The sequence below is a fragment of the Salvelinus alpinus genome, chromosome 22, assembly GCF_045679555.1.
Source record: "Salvelinus alpinus chromosome 22, SLU_Salpinus.1, whole genome shotgun sequence".
NCBI lineage: Eukaryota > Metazoa > Chordata > Actinopteri > Salmoniformes > Salmonidae > Salvelinus > Salvelinus alpinus.
In genome coordinates this window covers 39,272,389-39,289,100 of record NC_092107.1, presented here as the reverse complement: position 1 = coordinate 39,289,100, position 16,712 = coordinate 39,272,389, and the positions used below count along the sequence as shown (strand labels likewise).

At 43.5% G+C, this 16,712-nt stretch overlaps 1 protein-coding gene and 1 long non-coding RNA gene across 3 annotated transcripts in view; both read right to left on the bottom strand.

Annotated features, from left to right (window-relative positions):
• Nucleotides 1-12,914, bottom strand: part of LOC139549501 (uncharacterized) — a 58,440-nt gene extending 45,526 nt beyond the window's left edge. The window contains exon 1 of the long non-coding RNA XR_011669895.1: nt 10,935-12,914. This is a non-coding gene — a long non-coding RNA (uncharacterized lncRNA). The remainder of the gene's footprint in view (nt 1-10,934) is intronic.
• Nucleotides 12,915-13,776: 862 nt separating this feature from the next.
• Nucleotides 13,777-16,712, bottom strand: part of LOC139549500 (rho guanine nucleotide exchange factor 17-like) — a 118,813-nt gene continuing 115,877 nt past the window's right edge. The window contains exons 19-20 of one of the 2 annotated variants that reach the window (XM_071360066.1): nt 16,151-16,465; nt 13,777-16,043 (exon numbers count right to left, since the gene is read on the bottom strand). In XM_071360066.1, the coding sequence (XP_071216167.1) occupies nt 15,832-16,043; nt 16,151-16,465 (527 nt within the window). In that variant the 3' untranslated portion in view covers nt 13,777-15,831. The remainder of the gene's footprint in view (nt 16,044-16,150; nt 16,466-16,712) is intronic. The other variant, XM_071360067.1, reaches the window with a different exon arrangement.

The following is a 16,712-nucleotide window of genomic DNA, read 5'->3' as shown; positions in this document are numbered from 1 at the left end:
ACAGGAAAAAAAGAGTGACTGGAATAGGTCGTTTTCTTCTGAGCTGACGGGTCAAGTGGAGACTGTATCAAGTGCTCTACCTGTGAGTGCTCTATCCTTGTTGTATCCTTGTTGTGAGTGCTCTTTACGTGTTAGTGCTCTATATGTGAACGCTCTCTACCTGTGAGTGCTCTATATGTGAATGTTTTCTACCTGTGAGTGCTCTATCCTTGTTGTGAGTGCTCTTTACCTATTAGTGCTCTATCTGTGAATGCGCTATATGTGAATGCTCTCTACCTGTTGGTGCGCTATATGTGAATGCTCTCTACCTGTTGGTGCTCTATATGTGAATGCTCTCTACCTGTGAGTGCTCTATCTGTGAAGGCGCTCTACCTGTTAGTGCTCTATCTGTGAAGGCTCTATCTGTGAAGGCGCTCTACCTGTTAGTGCTCTATCTGTGAAGGCTCTATCTGTGAAGGCTCTCTACCTGTTAGTGCTCTATCTGTGAGTGCTATCTACCTGTTAGTGCTCTCTGTGAATGCTTTATATGTGAATGCTCTCTACACTAGCACTCACATGTAGAGCATTCACAGATAGAGCACTCACAGAGAGCACTAACAGGTAGAGAGCGTTCACATATCTGTGAATGCTCTCTACCTGTGAGTGCTCTATTTTTAAATGAAGGTACCTCCTGAAGTACATACTCCTCGTCACCATTCTGGTATCATTATTTTGTCTTCTGTTAGGGTGGCGGTATTTAATGAGGCACAATCAAGATGATATTCCACTCTCAGCTCATTTTTCATACCTCTCAGCTTGTGCAGTGTTTCTCTGATGACTGAGGAGGGGAGAGAAGCCAACCAGATACCCATACAGTCTCTTACAGAGACACAGGAGAGACTATGTGATGTCACTAGGGTAAAATTCCACTGGAGTGGCATGGTGACATCACTCACTGAGTGTGACAGAGACAAACAAACAGAGAAACACAGAGAGCCATAGAATTAGCATTAGTGGACAGGATATTCCCTCTCTAAACTACATGCTCATCACCTCACCTCACAAGTCAGTGATTTCCATCCAGTTCTCCTATTTATGTACCTCTGATGTCACAATTGAAACAGAAGAGGGAGACCAGAGGTGCATGTACCTCTAGCAGCCTCTGTCAAGGACTTACAATGAGCTCAGGTGAGGAAATAATCAATGTCCCCATTGATAGATACACCATAAATACAGTGAGCTCCAAACGGATTGGGACAGTGACAATTTTGTGGTTGGTTTGTCTCTGTACTTCAGCACTTTGGATTTGAAATGAATTTGAGGTTTACGTGCAGACTGTCTGCTTTAATTTGAGGGGATTTTCATCCATATCAGGTGAACCGTTTACAAAATTACAGCACTTTTCGCACATATTCCCCCCCATTAGGGAGCCAAAAGTATTGGGACAGATTTACTTATACTGTATGTGTATTAAAGTAGTCAAAAGTTACGTATTTAGTCCCATTTTTCGAGCACACAATTACATCAAGCTTGTGACTCAACAAACTTGTTGGGTGCATTTGCTGTTCGTTTTGTTTTTATTTCAGATTATTGTGTGCCCCCCCCCCTCCCCATTTTGGAGTCACTTTTATTGTAAATAAGAATAGAATATGTTTCTAAACACTTCTACATTAATGTGGATGCTACCATGACTACGGATAGTCCTCAATGAATCGTGAATAATAATGAGTGAGAAAGTTTGACCCACTAATATCATTATTATCGTCATTATTAATAAATGATGAAGAGTGGGAAAAAGTAACCCGTACAAACAGTGTGCATTACAAAATATGAACAAGGCATTTGTAACATGTTGTGCTGAGGAAAAGGGGATATGGAATGAGAAACAGAGGCCCACACACACATTGAGGGAGTATGTTAAAGGTGAGTGTGTTTGTACTCTTCTCTGTAGCTTTACAGACATAAACACAGGATCTATATGAAGACCTCACGCTAGAATAATTCAATACCTACGGAGATCGATTCCTGGCCAATAACACAAATTGTGTTAAATTCCTTACCTAGAATGTAGCCACTGAAACTCAAATGCCTTTTACCGCACACACACACACACACACACACACACACACACACACACACACACACACACACACACACACACACACACACACACACACACACACACACACACACACACACACACACACACACACACACACACACAACGTTGAGGTGCAGACACTGCTGGAGAACGAGTAAAAAGGTGAAAATCTCAGACTGTGAGAGCGGGGAAATGGTTAACGAGAGCCTGGAACAATCAGCATTTCCAGGGGAAAGTCCCATCCTCTGTACGGTGAAGGCCTCAGGGGAGATGTTGGTATTAAGGAGACATACGGCAGTCATTAAGTTCAGAAAATGTATTTAATGTCCCAACGGTCACCTGATACAATTGACAAGATGGCTAAGAAGCCAAATAATCTCAACGTGATATATTCACTCTGAATGATGTATATATGCTTCATTACAGACACTGGGTAATATGAGTCTGATAACACTTTCAACAACTTTCAATTGAACAAAGACTTTATGTGTCTGGGAATGTCTGAGGAGATTCTGGAAGAGAGTTCTCTTATCTCAGTCGGAAAATACAGTTTCACACGGAATGGAATGACCTGATAATGTCCTTTATTACATATTGGGCCTCCGGGCTACCAGAGTAAAGGTCAATACAGTGTGTTCACAGCCGAACCCTTCCGTGGGAATCAGACATCAATTCTTTTAGAGGGGGCATGAATTACATGAGGATGGAGGGTCGGTGGTACGGAGGTTTTTTGCATTTTTCATACACCTAAAATAGCTTTTTCCCTGCAATCTAGAGTCATAATCATTATGCTTAATTCAAAATATATATATTTTAATGTCAAAATATATATATTTGTCTGCATAAGTTATCTAAGCATAGATCTTTACCTGTTCGATTGTTATTTTAATTAATGGACACACATTGATTCGTTAATTGATTCGTTAAGAACATCTCAATATACTCCACTGACATGCCTATGACAATACATCCACATTACAATAGTACACGGAATCACACCACACATCATCAATACAGGCACATATCATGGCATCATAATTAATACACATATATCATGATATTATATCATAAGGTGTCAGATTACATTTAAACCAAGTATTTTTCTGCATATCTAAACATAACTCTTGAGCTGTCTGTATCCTCTTGACTTGTTTTTATTTTTTAAAGAAACTAAATACACTTCTCTGCATCTCAGCTAAAATGTGGGTAAAAGATTTAAAAGAAATGTGAGTCTTATTCAGTACATTTTGTTATTGTTTGCTTTTATAAAGTCCAGCAACCCTGCCAGCAGACATGCCAGAGAAGATAGTTAAACAAGCTACTCTAAATTGATTGATAGCCTGGCTTGGTATTCTAGTGATGAGGTTGGGAGATTAGCTAGCCAGCTAGAAAGGTTATCAAAGCCAACTTCATGAAACTGCTAGGTGGCTACTGGCTAGTAATACAGAGACTAAACAAACATTGTTGTTTTATTTATTGATCAAGAGGGAATCAATAGGCTTCATAGCTTGATCAAATTAATTTACGAGCATAACCTCCTGGGAGTCCTGGTCATCACCGGCAGCTAAGCATAACCTCCTGGGAGTCCTGGTCATCACCGGCAGCTAAGCATAACCTCCTGGGAGTCCTGGTCATCACCGGCAGCTAAGCATAACCTCCTGGGAGTCCTGCTCATCACCGGCAGCTAAGCATAACCTCCTGTGAGTCCTGCTCATCACCGGCAGCTAAAACCAAATCAAACACTGTGTGTGTCACCCAACACTCTCTCCTCAGTATCTAGCATATTGCCTAGAATATCTTTGCTCTGTGTACCTTGGAAGGAACCACTTACTAGGGAGAATATGGGGGGGGTTCTGTCAGTGTGCCCTCTCTGTCAGTGTGCCCTCTCTGTCAGTGTGCCCTCTCTGCAAAGTACAGCTGACAGATCTTTTAATAAATAATTGAGATAAAATACGTCCGTAAAAATTTTAGTAATTCATTTAACATATGACATTTAAAAAAAAAAAACTGGACAAATCTGAGGGGCATGTGCAGTTGTGCATGATGCATCTGGTAGGAACCAGCTCTCAGGAACGTAAAATTAGTCAATGAGTGTGTGAGTGTGTGCGTGCGGACTGTGTGTTTCTGAGCAGGGGTTTAGTCATGGGTGTTACAGTTGAGATTGTACTTTTCTCATGTCTTCAAGTTCCTTGGTGTCCACATCAGCAACGAACTATCATGGTCCAAACATACCAAGACAGTCGTGAAGAGGGCACGACAAGACCTTTTCCCTCTCAGGAGACTGAAAAGATTTGGCATGGGTCCTCAGATTCACAAAAGGTTCTACAGCTGCACCATCGAGAGCATCCTCACCGGTTGCATCACCGCCTGGTATGGCAACTGCTCGGCATCTGACCGTAAGGCGCTACAGAAGGTAATGCGAATGACCCAGTACACCACTGGGGCCAAGCTTCCTGCCATCCAGGACTTATATAATAGGTGGTGTCAGAGGAAAGCCCATACAATTGTCAGAGACTCCAGTCACTCAAGTTATAGACTGTTTTCTCTGCTACCACAAAGCAAGCGGTACCGGAGCGCCAAGTCCTCAACAGCTTCTACCCCCAAGCCATAAGACTGCTGAACAATTAATAAAATTGCCACCGGACAATTTACATTGACCCCCCCTCCCTTTTGTACACTCTGCTACTCGCTGTTTGTTACCTATGCATAGTCACTTCACCCCTACCTACATGTACAGATTACCTCAACTAGCCTGTACTCCTGCGCACTGACTCGGTACCGGTGGCCCCTGTATAAAGCCTTGTTATTCTTATTGTATTACTTTTAATTATTATTTGGTTAAGGGCTTGTAAGTAAACATTTCACGGTAAAGTCTACACTTGTTGTATTCGGCGCATGAGACAAATAAAGTTTGATATGATTTGATTATTTTGGGCTTTCCTAACTATCAGTTTGCCTCCTACAATTTGGCTCCATTTCACACATATATACTTATACATCATAAACATTTTAGTTGGGTTCAATATCTTTATGAAAAATATGCTGCCCACGGAAATTCAAGGTCTCAATTTCGTGCTGTGTTGAATGCCATGTCATTACTTGGTGGTTGTTGTGTTTTTCAGACACAGTCATAGTTAGGCATCAAACATGGCTGCCGAAATAGTCACATGAATGATTGAGGCTCCAAACCATCACAGAAAATTCAGTTCTGCCTGGTCACAAAGCAGGGGAGGTTAGGCTTGGCTGTGTATGTATGTATGTATGTATGTGTGTGTGTGTGCGTGTGTGATTAGGTTTGGCTGGACGTAGCTGTGGTCACATCTTGCTCAGTTTGTCAGCAGTGTGGTTTTTGTCGCTTCTTGTTTTCTAAGATGGCTGCCATTCCTGTGGTCTTTTCTGTGTCTTCAGCTGACCTCAGTTCTGTAAAGGACATTCCTAAAGTCACGCACTCCCTGACCTCTCACACTTTGACCTTGAATTAATAGATGTTTCCCCCTTTATTCCCTCTTCATCCTATACTAGCCCCTCCCATCTCCTGGGTTCACCCAATCAGATTCACAGAAGAAAGAGCAGAAAAGCCTTTGGTTATCATCACAAATATTTCAGAGGAAATTGATATGTGGTTCATCAGGTGTTTTATGTGTGTGTGTTTGCGTACGTGCATGTGTGCTTCTGTTTGTCTATTCTAATACAGTTTTCCTGAATGTTGGAATTCTGCTGAGTGTCCGAAACCGAGATCACTCTGATCACTGGGATACAGCATTCCGGGTCAGGGATAACTCCACCTCTGGCTCGTGTCTCAGAGTCTTGGGAATAGTTCTCCCTCTGATCACTGGGATACACCATTCCGGGTCGGGGATAGCTCCCCCTCTGATTCGTGTCTCAGAGTCTTGGGAATAGTTTCCCCTCTGATCACTGGAATACAGCATTCTGTTTTTGGGAATAGTTCCCCCTCTGATCACTGGAATACACCATTCTGTTTTGGGGAATAGTTCCCCCTCTGATCACTGGAATACAGCATTCTGTTTTTGGGAATTGTTCCCCCTCTGATCGCTGGGATACACCATTCCGGGTCAGGAATAGTTCCCCCTCTGGCTCGTGTCTCAGAGTTTTTCCTTTAATTATACCATTCCTGTGCCCGGCGTCCAGAGAAATGGGTCCAGGTCGGATTCAGACTCGGGGGATTGAAGTGGGAATTTCCTTGGCAGGGATATTCCTGGCTGACATTGGGATGGGGACCGCAGTGGCACGGGCTTATTGGCAGTGCTCCCATCTGCTCCATTTATGGGCGGCAGGACAGACGGACGGCTTGATTACAGCCCAGCCATGCCCCTGTGTCCCTCTCCGCAACACACACACACACATGCCAAGGTGTGTGGCACTACATGATCAGGCCAGGTCAAAATGTTAAGTCAGGGTATAAAAAGTTTTTTTAGGTGTGTAGGAGAGTCAAGGTAAGATCTACAACTCACAAAGAATACAGTGCATTCGGAAAGTATTCAGAACCCTTCACTTTTCCCACATTTTGTTACGTTACAGCTTATTCTAAAATCGATTAAATAAAATTTAAAAAATCCTCAATCTACACACAATACTCCATAATTACATCACAATACCCCATAACGACATCACAATACCCCATAATGACAAAGCAAAACAGGTTTTCAGACTCTTTGCTATGAGACTTGAAATTGAGCTCAGGTGCATCCTGTTTCCATTGATCATCCTTGAGATGTTTCTACAACTTGATTGGAGTCCACCTGTGGTAAATTCTGTTGATTGGACATGATTTGGAAAGGCACACACCAGTCTGCATGTCAGAGCAAAAAACAAGCCATGAGGAATTGTCCGTAGAGCTCCAATACAGGATTGTGTCAAGGCACGGATCTGGAAAAGCTTACCAAAAATTTTTTTGTGGCATTGAAGGTCCCCAAGAACACAGTGGCCTCCATTCTTCTTAAATGGAAGAAATTTGGAACCAGCAAGACTCTTCCTAGAGCTGGTTCACTCTGACAGAGCACCAGAGTTCCTCCGTGGAGATGGGAGAACCTTCCAGAAGGACAACCATCTCTGCAGCACTCCACCAATTCAGGCCTTTATGGTAGAGTGGCCAGACGGAAACCAGTCCTCAGTAAAATCACATGACAGCCCCCTTGGAGTTTGCCAAAAGGCACCTAAAGGACTCTCAGACCATGAGAAACCAGATTTTCTGGTCTGATGAAACCAAGACTGAACTCTTTGGCCTGAATGCCAAGCATCACGTCTGGAGGAAACCTGGCACCATCCCTACGGTGAAGCATGGTGGCAGCATCATGCTGTGGGGATGTTTTTCAGCGGCAGGGACAGGGAGACTTAGTCAGGATTGAGGGAAAGATGAACGGAGCAAAGTACAGAGAGATCCTTGATGAAAACCTGCTCCAGAACGCTCAAGACCTGACTGAGGCGAAGGTTCACCTTCCAACAGGACAACAACACTAAGCACACAGCCAAGACAACGCAGGAGTGTATTTTGCATCTTCAAAGTGGTAGGTATGTTGTATAAATCAAATGATACAACCCCCCCCCAAAAAATCTATTTTAATTCCAGGTTGTACGGCAACAAAATAGAGAAAATGCCAAGGGGGTGAATACTTTCGCAAGCCACTGTATAGACTGGTGTGTGCCTTTTCAAATCATGTCCAATCAATTGAATTTACCACAGGTGGACTCCAATCAAGTTGTAGAAACATCTCAAGGATGATCAATGGAAACAAGATGCACCTGAGCTCAATTTCGAGTCTCATAGCAAAGGGTCTGAATACTTATGTAAATAAGGTATTTTTTATTAATCTGCAAACATCTCTAAAAACCTGTTATGCTTTGTAATTATGGGGTATTGTGATGTCATTATGGGATATTGTGTGTAGATTGATGAGGAAATGTTTTTTAAATCAATTTTATAATGAGGCTGTAACGTAACAAAATGTGGAGAATGTCAAGGGGTCTGAATACTTTCTCAATGCACTGTATACCTGATCCTACATACCCCAGGCCTCTAGCAGGGAGTCCCACAGACAGACAGACAGGCAGACAGGGACACAGAGAGAGAGGAGTGAGTTATGAAATACCCTCTCCTCTCCTCAGCTGCAGTGGGAGGGGTCCTATTGATATACCAAAGCAGGAATTTGGCCCTCCACAATGGAACTTTCTGCCAAGAATTTGGCCTGCATGATAACATTACTCTCCTCTTGGAGAAAGCTTCAGGAGCATCTGTGTGTGTGTCCAGTGTACGTGTGTGTGTGTGTGTGTGTGTGTGTGTGTGTGTGTGTGTGTGTGTGTGTGTGTGTGTGTGTGTGTGTGTGTCAGCAGGGTTAATGCTGATACAGTATGTCCTCCTCTGAGAACATCACAAACTCTTTAACTCACTGCTGGGCTGTTTGCCTTCTGTGGGCAATGGAAGGAGATGGTTACCAGAGGAATGGCATGTCTGAAATAGTGTCTGGTTGAAGTCTGTGCCCATTCAATAACAGATCATAGATTGACAGTTATGCCCAGAGGTAATCCATCTTGGTCTGCTAAAACCCACACAGACAAATAGATATTACAGATAGGCCTAAGTTGAATGGCAAACACACCCAGTAGGTAAGGCATTACAATGATGGAACAATTATGGCATAATTAGTAGGTCACACCCGTGGACAGTGTCAGAGACTAACCGGTCATTGTTATTCACTGTTGGCAATAACAAAAGCATCACAAACTAACCCACCAAAAACAATTTATTGTTGAAGATTGAATAGTTATCTCTGCAACTGGTACCTTTGGGTTGGTGTCCACCGGCCCAGATAAGTCCTCTTGTACCAAATTCCACTTAAGTCAAGACTACGATAGTGTGGGTATCAAAGTTATGTCAGATGACTATGGTAGTACCACAGATGACTCAATTTAAATCTGAAGTCACAGGCATGTCATTCAAGTTCAGTCTAACTTAGTCAATAACTAAATATGTGATTTCAACTAACTGAACCAGAATTAAACCTAAACCTACAAGTGATTGAAATATACACTAGATGACAGCCAGGGGGCGCAGTTTTAAGCCACCACACCTCCATCTTGGTACTCCCAATCCGTTAAAAAAAACATTTGAGAATCTATAGAAATGTATTTATTAATGTCTACATTTGTTTTTGCCACGTTTATTATATTACAGACACTTTAATACATACTTTTTAATTATATTATGTGAGCTAAACAAACAAATTAAAAATATTTGTTTTAAAATGTAAGTACACTTTTAGAAAGTTCTACTTTTACTGTCCCCACAACAACAAAAATACTTAAATACATGTAATTTTGTCCTTGAAACAAATATTGGACTTCTACAGTACTTTAAATAATATATAATTCAATTCATTCCTATGGAGGACTGCTTCTTCTGAAGAGTGCCAATATGGCCGACCTGTGGCTTTAAAGCCTCTCATTGGCCAATACATAGCATCAGCAATCCAGGGTTTATATCCTTCATTGAAACCTACCTGTGGATTAATTTGACCTGGGTCTGTGATACTAACCCGTAGTGAGAAGAAGCCTATCCACGGAGACGTTCGTCACTAGTTACCACAGCCACAAAGTAATAAACCCGATTATTTCTACAATTTATCTTCGTAAAATGTGGTCGTAAACTTAACCCTAACCACACCAATGACCTTATGCCTAAACTGAAATAAAGAACAGAAAGCTAATTTTTGTTTTCATGCATTTTTGTGATATAGAGAATTTTGACCTTGTGGATGTGGTAACTAGTGGAAATCCTGAAAGACTGATCCAGCACGGAAAGGGGATTCTAGGGTTTCACTCATGTTTAATGGGCTACAGTGAGTTCGTCACGCACCCATGCGTTGCTGTGCGTGGTGGAGAGCGAGGGGAGGCGTGCGCCACAGATAGGACCATAACATAGTAACAATGTAACGGATCACATCTCACATAAAACGTGTCACTCACAGACAGACTGTCGGATAGCTTCGAACTGAGTAGAGAAAATATGACAAAGGCCCTCTCTAAGTTGACAACTTTCTAACTATGAAAACCAATGTTTAGTGTGGCATAACACCACGGAGTTTCAGTTGGATATAGCCCAGCCTTGGCTACTGCTCAAATTCATCTAGGCTACATGCGACACGCGAGTCATAAAGACGTGGCATCATGCGCTGTCCATATTGCCGCTCGCTGTGTGACATTACAACATTGCTGACTAGGAAACCGCATTGCCTGCGGAGCCTGGGGAGACGCATCTCTCAGACAGAGCAACACGAGACACAGACACCATCAACATATGCTACACTAGCCTATTCTTAACACACCATCAACATATGCTACACTAGCCTATTCTTAACACACCATCAACATATGCTACACTAGCCTATTCTTAACACACCATCAACATATGCTACACTAGCCTATTCTTAACATGGACTACATAACAACAGTATGATATTGGGATAAACTGGAACAAGAGCGTCAACTCGTGGTGACATCGTTTCAGTGAATATAACTAAACAAAGTGGTACATATTCTTCCCATCTTTATAAATAACACAATGGGGGGGAAACTATTGACTGCTATAGTAAAATAAAACATCACAACTCATATTAAATTTATTCGGAAAGGAAACCTTTTCATTATAAGAAGCAGCCCTACTAGTACACACCTAGCTATAGCCTATAGAAATGGGCTAATTGATGCACAGTATTACTATGTTTTAGCGAAATGGGTCGTAAAATATTGTAAAAGCTGTCAAACAGGCAGAAGAGACAGAAAAAACGACTTTCTTAACATGAACCAAGCAAACCCATAAACTAAAAGTTTATACACTTACCAGATTAGCGGATAAATAGGGCTAAATCAGTGGTCTGGGACGATCATTGTCAGATATCCACGTAAACTGCATATATATATATAAGGGATATTTAAAAAAACAGGAAAATAAAATGCCGGTAGGAAGTAGGCCTACCCCTCGCGAGCTCTCTGTGATCCAGAAATGTAAACACAGTAAACTCTCTTGGTGAGTTTACAGGCCGCTACGTCATCGGCTGTAACCTGAGTGGAGTGTGCCCATGTTTTTTTTCCGCGCGCCTCCTCTGCTGCTGCTGAACTCATCACGAGTTAATGCGGGGAATCCACACGCACCGGGACGGAAACGCCGGTGAGTTAACGGGACCGGGAGCCATCTGTCGGGATTCACCCGCCTAGCCTCATAACAGGCTGCTCGCGAATCATCAGGGCGCCTAAAGCTTTGCTATGACCACAGAGGCTCGCAAATATAGTTTACACACACCTGGCCACCTGACTTTACTAACTTTAGTGACTTGGCCAATACGCTGCTTGTACCAGACTACTAAAGGGCTTGATTAAATATCAATAATGTCTTTGCCATAACTTCTGCAAAATCAACACAAAGTTGAAAATATATGATGGAAACAAAACTGCATGTCCTTTATAGGGGGTAGCCTATTCAAAAAGAATGCTTGCACTGTACATGACACCGGGCCTGAACAAACATATAAACGCAACAATTTTACTGAGTTACAATTCACACAAGAAAAAAACATCAATAGAAATAAATTCTTTAGGCCCTAATGGGACATTGTCATCTACCAGGAATTATGTACAGATCCTTGTGACATGGGGCCGTGCATTATCACGCTGAAACATGAGGTGATGGCACGACAATGGGCCTCAGGATCTCGTCATGGTATCTCTGTGCAATCAAATGGCCATCGATAAAATCCACCCTAAAAATGTTTTTGTTAGGACCTGCCCATACCATAACGGTACCCACCACCATGGGGCACTTTGTTCACAACGTTGACAACAGCAAACCACACGACGCCACCTGCCCGGTACACTTGATACTTGGATCCATCCGTGAAGAGCACACTTCTCCAGCGTACCAGTGACCATTTGCCCACTGAAGTCGGTTACGACGCTGAACTGGAGTCAGGTCATGACCCTGGTGAGGATCAGCGTAGATCAGCTTCCCGAAGATGGTTTTGGACAGTTTTGTGAAGAAAATCTTCGGTTGTGCAAACCCACTGGTGGTCTCAGACAATCGCGCAGTTTCATCAGCTGTCCGGGTGGCTGGTCTCAGACAAACCCACAGTTTCATCAGCTGTCCGTGTGGCTGGTCTCAGACAATCCCGCAGGTGAAGAGGCCAGATGTGGAGGTCCTGGGCTGGTGTGGTTACACGTGGTCTACGGTTATGAGGCCAGTTGGACGTACTGCCAAATTCTCTAAAATGACATTGGAGGCGGCTTATGGTAGAGAAAAACAAAATGATCTGGAAACAGCTCTGGTAGACATTCCTGCAGTCAGCATGCCAATTGCACGCTCCCTAAAAACTTGAGACATCTGTGGCATTGTGTTGTGACAAAACTGCACATTTTAGAGTGGCCTTTTGTCCCCAGCACAAGGTGTACCTGTGTAATGATCATGATGTTTAATCAGCTTCTTGATATGCCGCATCTGTCAGTTGGATGGATTATCTTGGCGAAGGATAAATACTCACTAACAGGGATGTGAACACATTTGGAGCGTATGGAACATTTCTGGGATCTTTTATTTCAGCTCATGAAAGCAACACTTTACATGTTGCGCTTATCATTAAGTTCAGTGTAAGTCAAAGAGCCTGTCATGACCATCAGAGGGGTTAGATAATGCTTTCTAAAAGGATGGGATGCACATTCACTGTCCTCATTCTCTCTCCCTCCATGATTGAGATTTAATTCACATTCCCTCCCTCAACCTGCAGATGCAGCACTTCGAGAAATAGCCTGAAATATAAATACCCCCCCCCCCCCCCCCAACACACACAGTCTATTCAAGAGCAGATTATAATTAAGCTAACATTATTCTATTAAAACAGTAGATGATTGTAAAAACCTAACATTCTTACTCAATACCTAAACTTTTCCACTGATTGTGAAAACCTAATATTCTCAATCTCTGAAATGTTCCAGTGGTCTGACTGAGTGAGTGAGAGTTAGTGACTGAGTGAGTGAGAGTTAGTGACTGAGTGAGTGAGAGTTAGTGACTGAGTGAGTGAGAGTTAGTGACTGAGTGAGAGTGAGTCTATGACACACTATCTAAATCTCATTCTTCTGGCAGACAGAGGGGCCTATTGCGCAACATGTTTCAAATCGGTCGTGTGTCTTCATTCATTCCAGTGTGTGAGCGTAGACATTAATTCCCAGTCCCCTCATACGAACACACAAATGAGGGTCATTCATCAGAGATGTTGACTTGGCTGTGTGTGAGAATGGTTTGTGTAAAGCCCATTTCATCCAGGGATCTTCCCAGTACTATACACTGTGTTGGTACAGAGGACTTACAGTCACTGTGGTGGTGTTAGTGTCACGAGTGGGATCTGAACCTCGGAACATTCCCTCGTGGGCAGAGGGGGACAGACTTTTAGGTTGCAGGCAGGGCTACCTCATCATGAGAGTGTGAGTCCTCACCTCTGCTACATTAGCTGCTGTAGTGATGCCGTCTTGCCTGAGATCTTGAATTAGAAGTTCGGATTCGGAGTTGTTCCTGTCCAGGTCCATGGATCAGTACTCTTCACTTCCTGGCTCTGAAAAACTACAGGGTGTGAAGACAGATGTCACATGATACGTTCCTACTCCCAGCGGCAGTAAGAACTGTTACAGACACCTGGGAGTCTGGCACCAGTGACATGATTTAATTCCAAAGAAGAACCCACAGTGACGAAACAGAAACAGCTACAGGAAGAAACTGTGAAGTAACCATGACAACTGAAGTATGACCATAGAAGCTGTCTAGTTTCTCTCTTTTGTAATTCTGTGACAGTTATAATTTAAACGTGACTGACAGAGCATGCCAGAGGAGAAAAAACATACACAAGTATATAAAAATATGCCATTCGATTCATATCAACAATTGAGGACCGTGGGTGCACTATTTACAGAAAGAAAAGGCAATATATACCAATATTTACATTACACAATAAAGACTTCTTACACACACTGGCAGAAAGGTTACTTACAAGAATTACTGAAATTTACTAGGATGGCAGCATGAAATTATTATGACGGTTGGAAGTAGTGTGAATGATAAATTCTGAATGTCTTTGCCACAGTGATATTCTACTAAATTCTGTTACTTGATTAACATGAAAGCTAGCATGGAAGTATTTTACTTCATTTTCTACAATGTAGTGTTTATAAAATGACCTCTGCAGTTACTGTGAAAACAGAGGTGGGTGGGGACCATGGAAATATAATGGGTAGAAATATCTTCGCTCTAAAATCCACATGGTTCCACAATCTACCCAATATGACATCACAATAACACGGATAGAATAACCAACTAGAATTCCACACTTAGCAAGTCACAGGGACAGGCTGCTCCACTAATATACGTCTACACAGAGACACAGCTAGCAGCAGACGAGTATCAAAGGACCAAGTTATCCGATTATATTTTAGTCATTTAGCAGACGCTCTTATCCAGAGCGACTTACAGGAGCAATCAGGATTGTGCCTCCCTCAAGAGCACATCGACATATTTTTCTCTCTCACGTAGTCGGCACGGGGATTCGAACCAGCGACCTTTCGGTTACTGGTCCAACACTCTTAACTGTTAGGCTACCTGCCTCTTAACCGCTAGGCTACCTGTCACGCCCGATTACCCGTTAGCCTCTTCATTGGCTCACAATGGGGGAATTAGCCTAATGCTGATACATTTGTTTGTAATGGTTGAAGGTGATGTCCCCAGATGGTTTGTCGGGGAGTTTTCATGGCTTGGAGAGATTAAACACTATCTTGACCCTGAACCTGAGGGCACTGGTTTGTTTGTGTGTGTTGCTATGTATGCTGTGTGTGTGTGTGTGTGTGTGTGTGTGTGTGTGTGTGTGTGTGTGTGTGTGTGTGTGTATGTCAGAGCTCCTGTAAATCATCTCTTTGGGGCAAAGAAAGAGAGGAAAAGACATCTATAAATTAAGTGCTGTAAAAAAACAAAGATGAAATCAAAAACATAAATACTGTACAAACATATCTCTTCTACTACAGCCCCCTAAAACAAATGCTTTAAAACACACTTCACTGCGGTAGCGGGATGCTGTTTCTCTTTAAATAGAACAAAAAATCTTAAAATTATAAACACAATAGTGATTTAGGTGTGAGAACGAGGTGTGTGTGTATGTTTGTCATAGGCTATGGAGAGACGAGCTGTGTTTTATCAAACGAGTGAAGAAAGTGTGTATAGTAGGTACCCTTGCCATATATTGCACATTGGTTACTTTTATAATGTTTACTCTTTAGTTTCCTTGTTCAGAGAACAGAGACATTTAGTGTTCACTCCTTGTTCCATTCATGTCTCCTCCCTAGGATGGAGTGTTAGGCTGGCCTTGTTCCATTTTTACTTCCCTCAGTCCATCATTTGGCTTGTTGCAGAATTCACAATCTTCTTCCCATCAGTACTCTCTCTCTCTCTCTCTCGCTCTCGCTCTCGCTCTCTCTCTCTCTCTCTCTCTCTCTCTCTCTCTCTCTCTCTCTCTCTCTCTCTACGGGGGCGGGGTTTGTGGTGGAGGGGCCGGGTTTATGTGTGGTTTTTGCTGAGGTTGTGGGTTTTAAATGGGTCAGGGGACTCTCATTGGCTCAGACCCGGGGCAAGGGGCTTAGCCTCACATCCTCCAGGGCAGTATGTTGCTGGTGCTGAAGTGGTGGGTTTTGATAAATGGGGCCGGTTGATTGGCTCAGACCCTCCACAGCAGTAAGTGGTTGGTACTGTCGTCCCGCCCCACTGTCTCACTGCTATTGGTCAGCCGGAAGTCCTCGTAGCCGTCGCCACCGGATATCACCAACTGATTGGTTTTAACGGGCAGGAGGGCGGAGGCTCGACGGCGAGCGGAGTCCCGCCTCTGCAGACCCCCATTACCCCCTTCAACACCACTCTGGGCTGGGTTGCCTAGGAGACAGAGGAGTTCAAAGGTCATGAATATGGAAGTACCCCTTTAAACATTGTATAGCAAATATGTTTGGAAGCAGAAATGGTGCGTGGAGTGACATGGTTACCTGTGGTATCGGCGGGCAGGGGGAAGTTAACGTGTTTACCTGTGGTATCGGCGGGCAGGGGGAAGTTGACGTCGAAGCCTTCAGGTAGTTCTATGGAGGTGAGGAACCTCACATGGCCAGTGTGTCCGTGAGCAGAGCCCATGGGGGTCAGAGGTGACCGCAGCGTCCCTGACACTGTCCCAGAGCTGACGGCTGGGATAGACAGGGTCAGGACCACCCCTGCACTGGTCCCGATCCACAGCAGGTCCTTACAGGCCAGGAGAGCTGTGATCCTCAGACACGCTGCCTTGTGTTGCCGGATGATCGCATCTGAACCTGGGGAGGGGAGGAGAATGGTGGAGGGTAAGGTGAGAGGGAGAGGAAGGCAAGAGAGAGGGACAAGGAGGCCAGAGAGAGGGAGAGGAAGGCCAGAGAGAGGGAGAGGAAGGCCAGAGAGAGGGAGAGGAAGGCCAGAGAGAGGGAGAGGAAGGCAAGAGAGAGGGAGAGGAAGGCCAGAGAGAGGGAGAGGAAGGCAAGAGAGAGGGATAGGAAGGCCAGAGAGAGGGAGAGGAAGGCCAGAGAG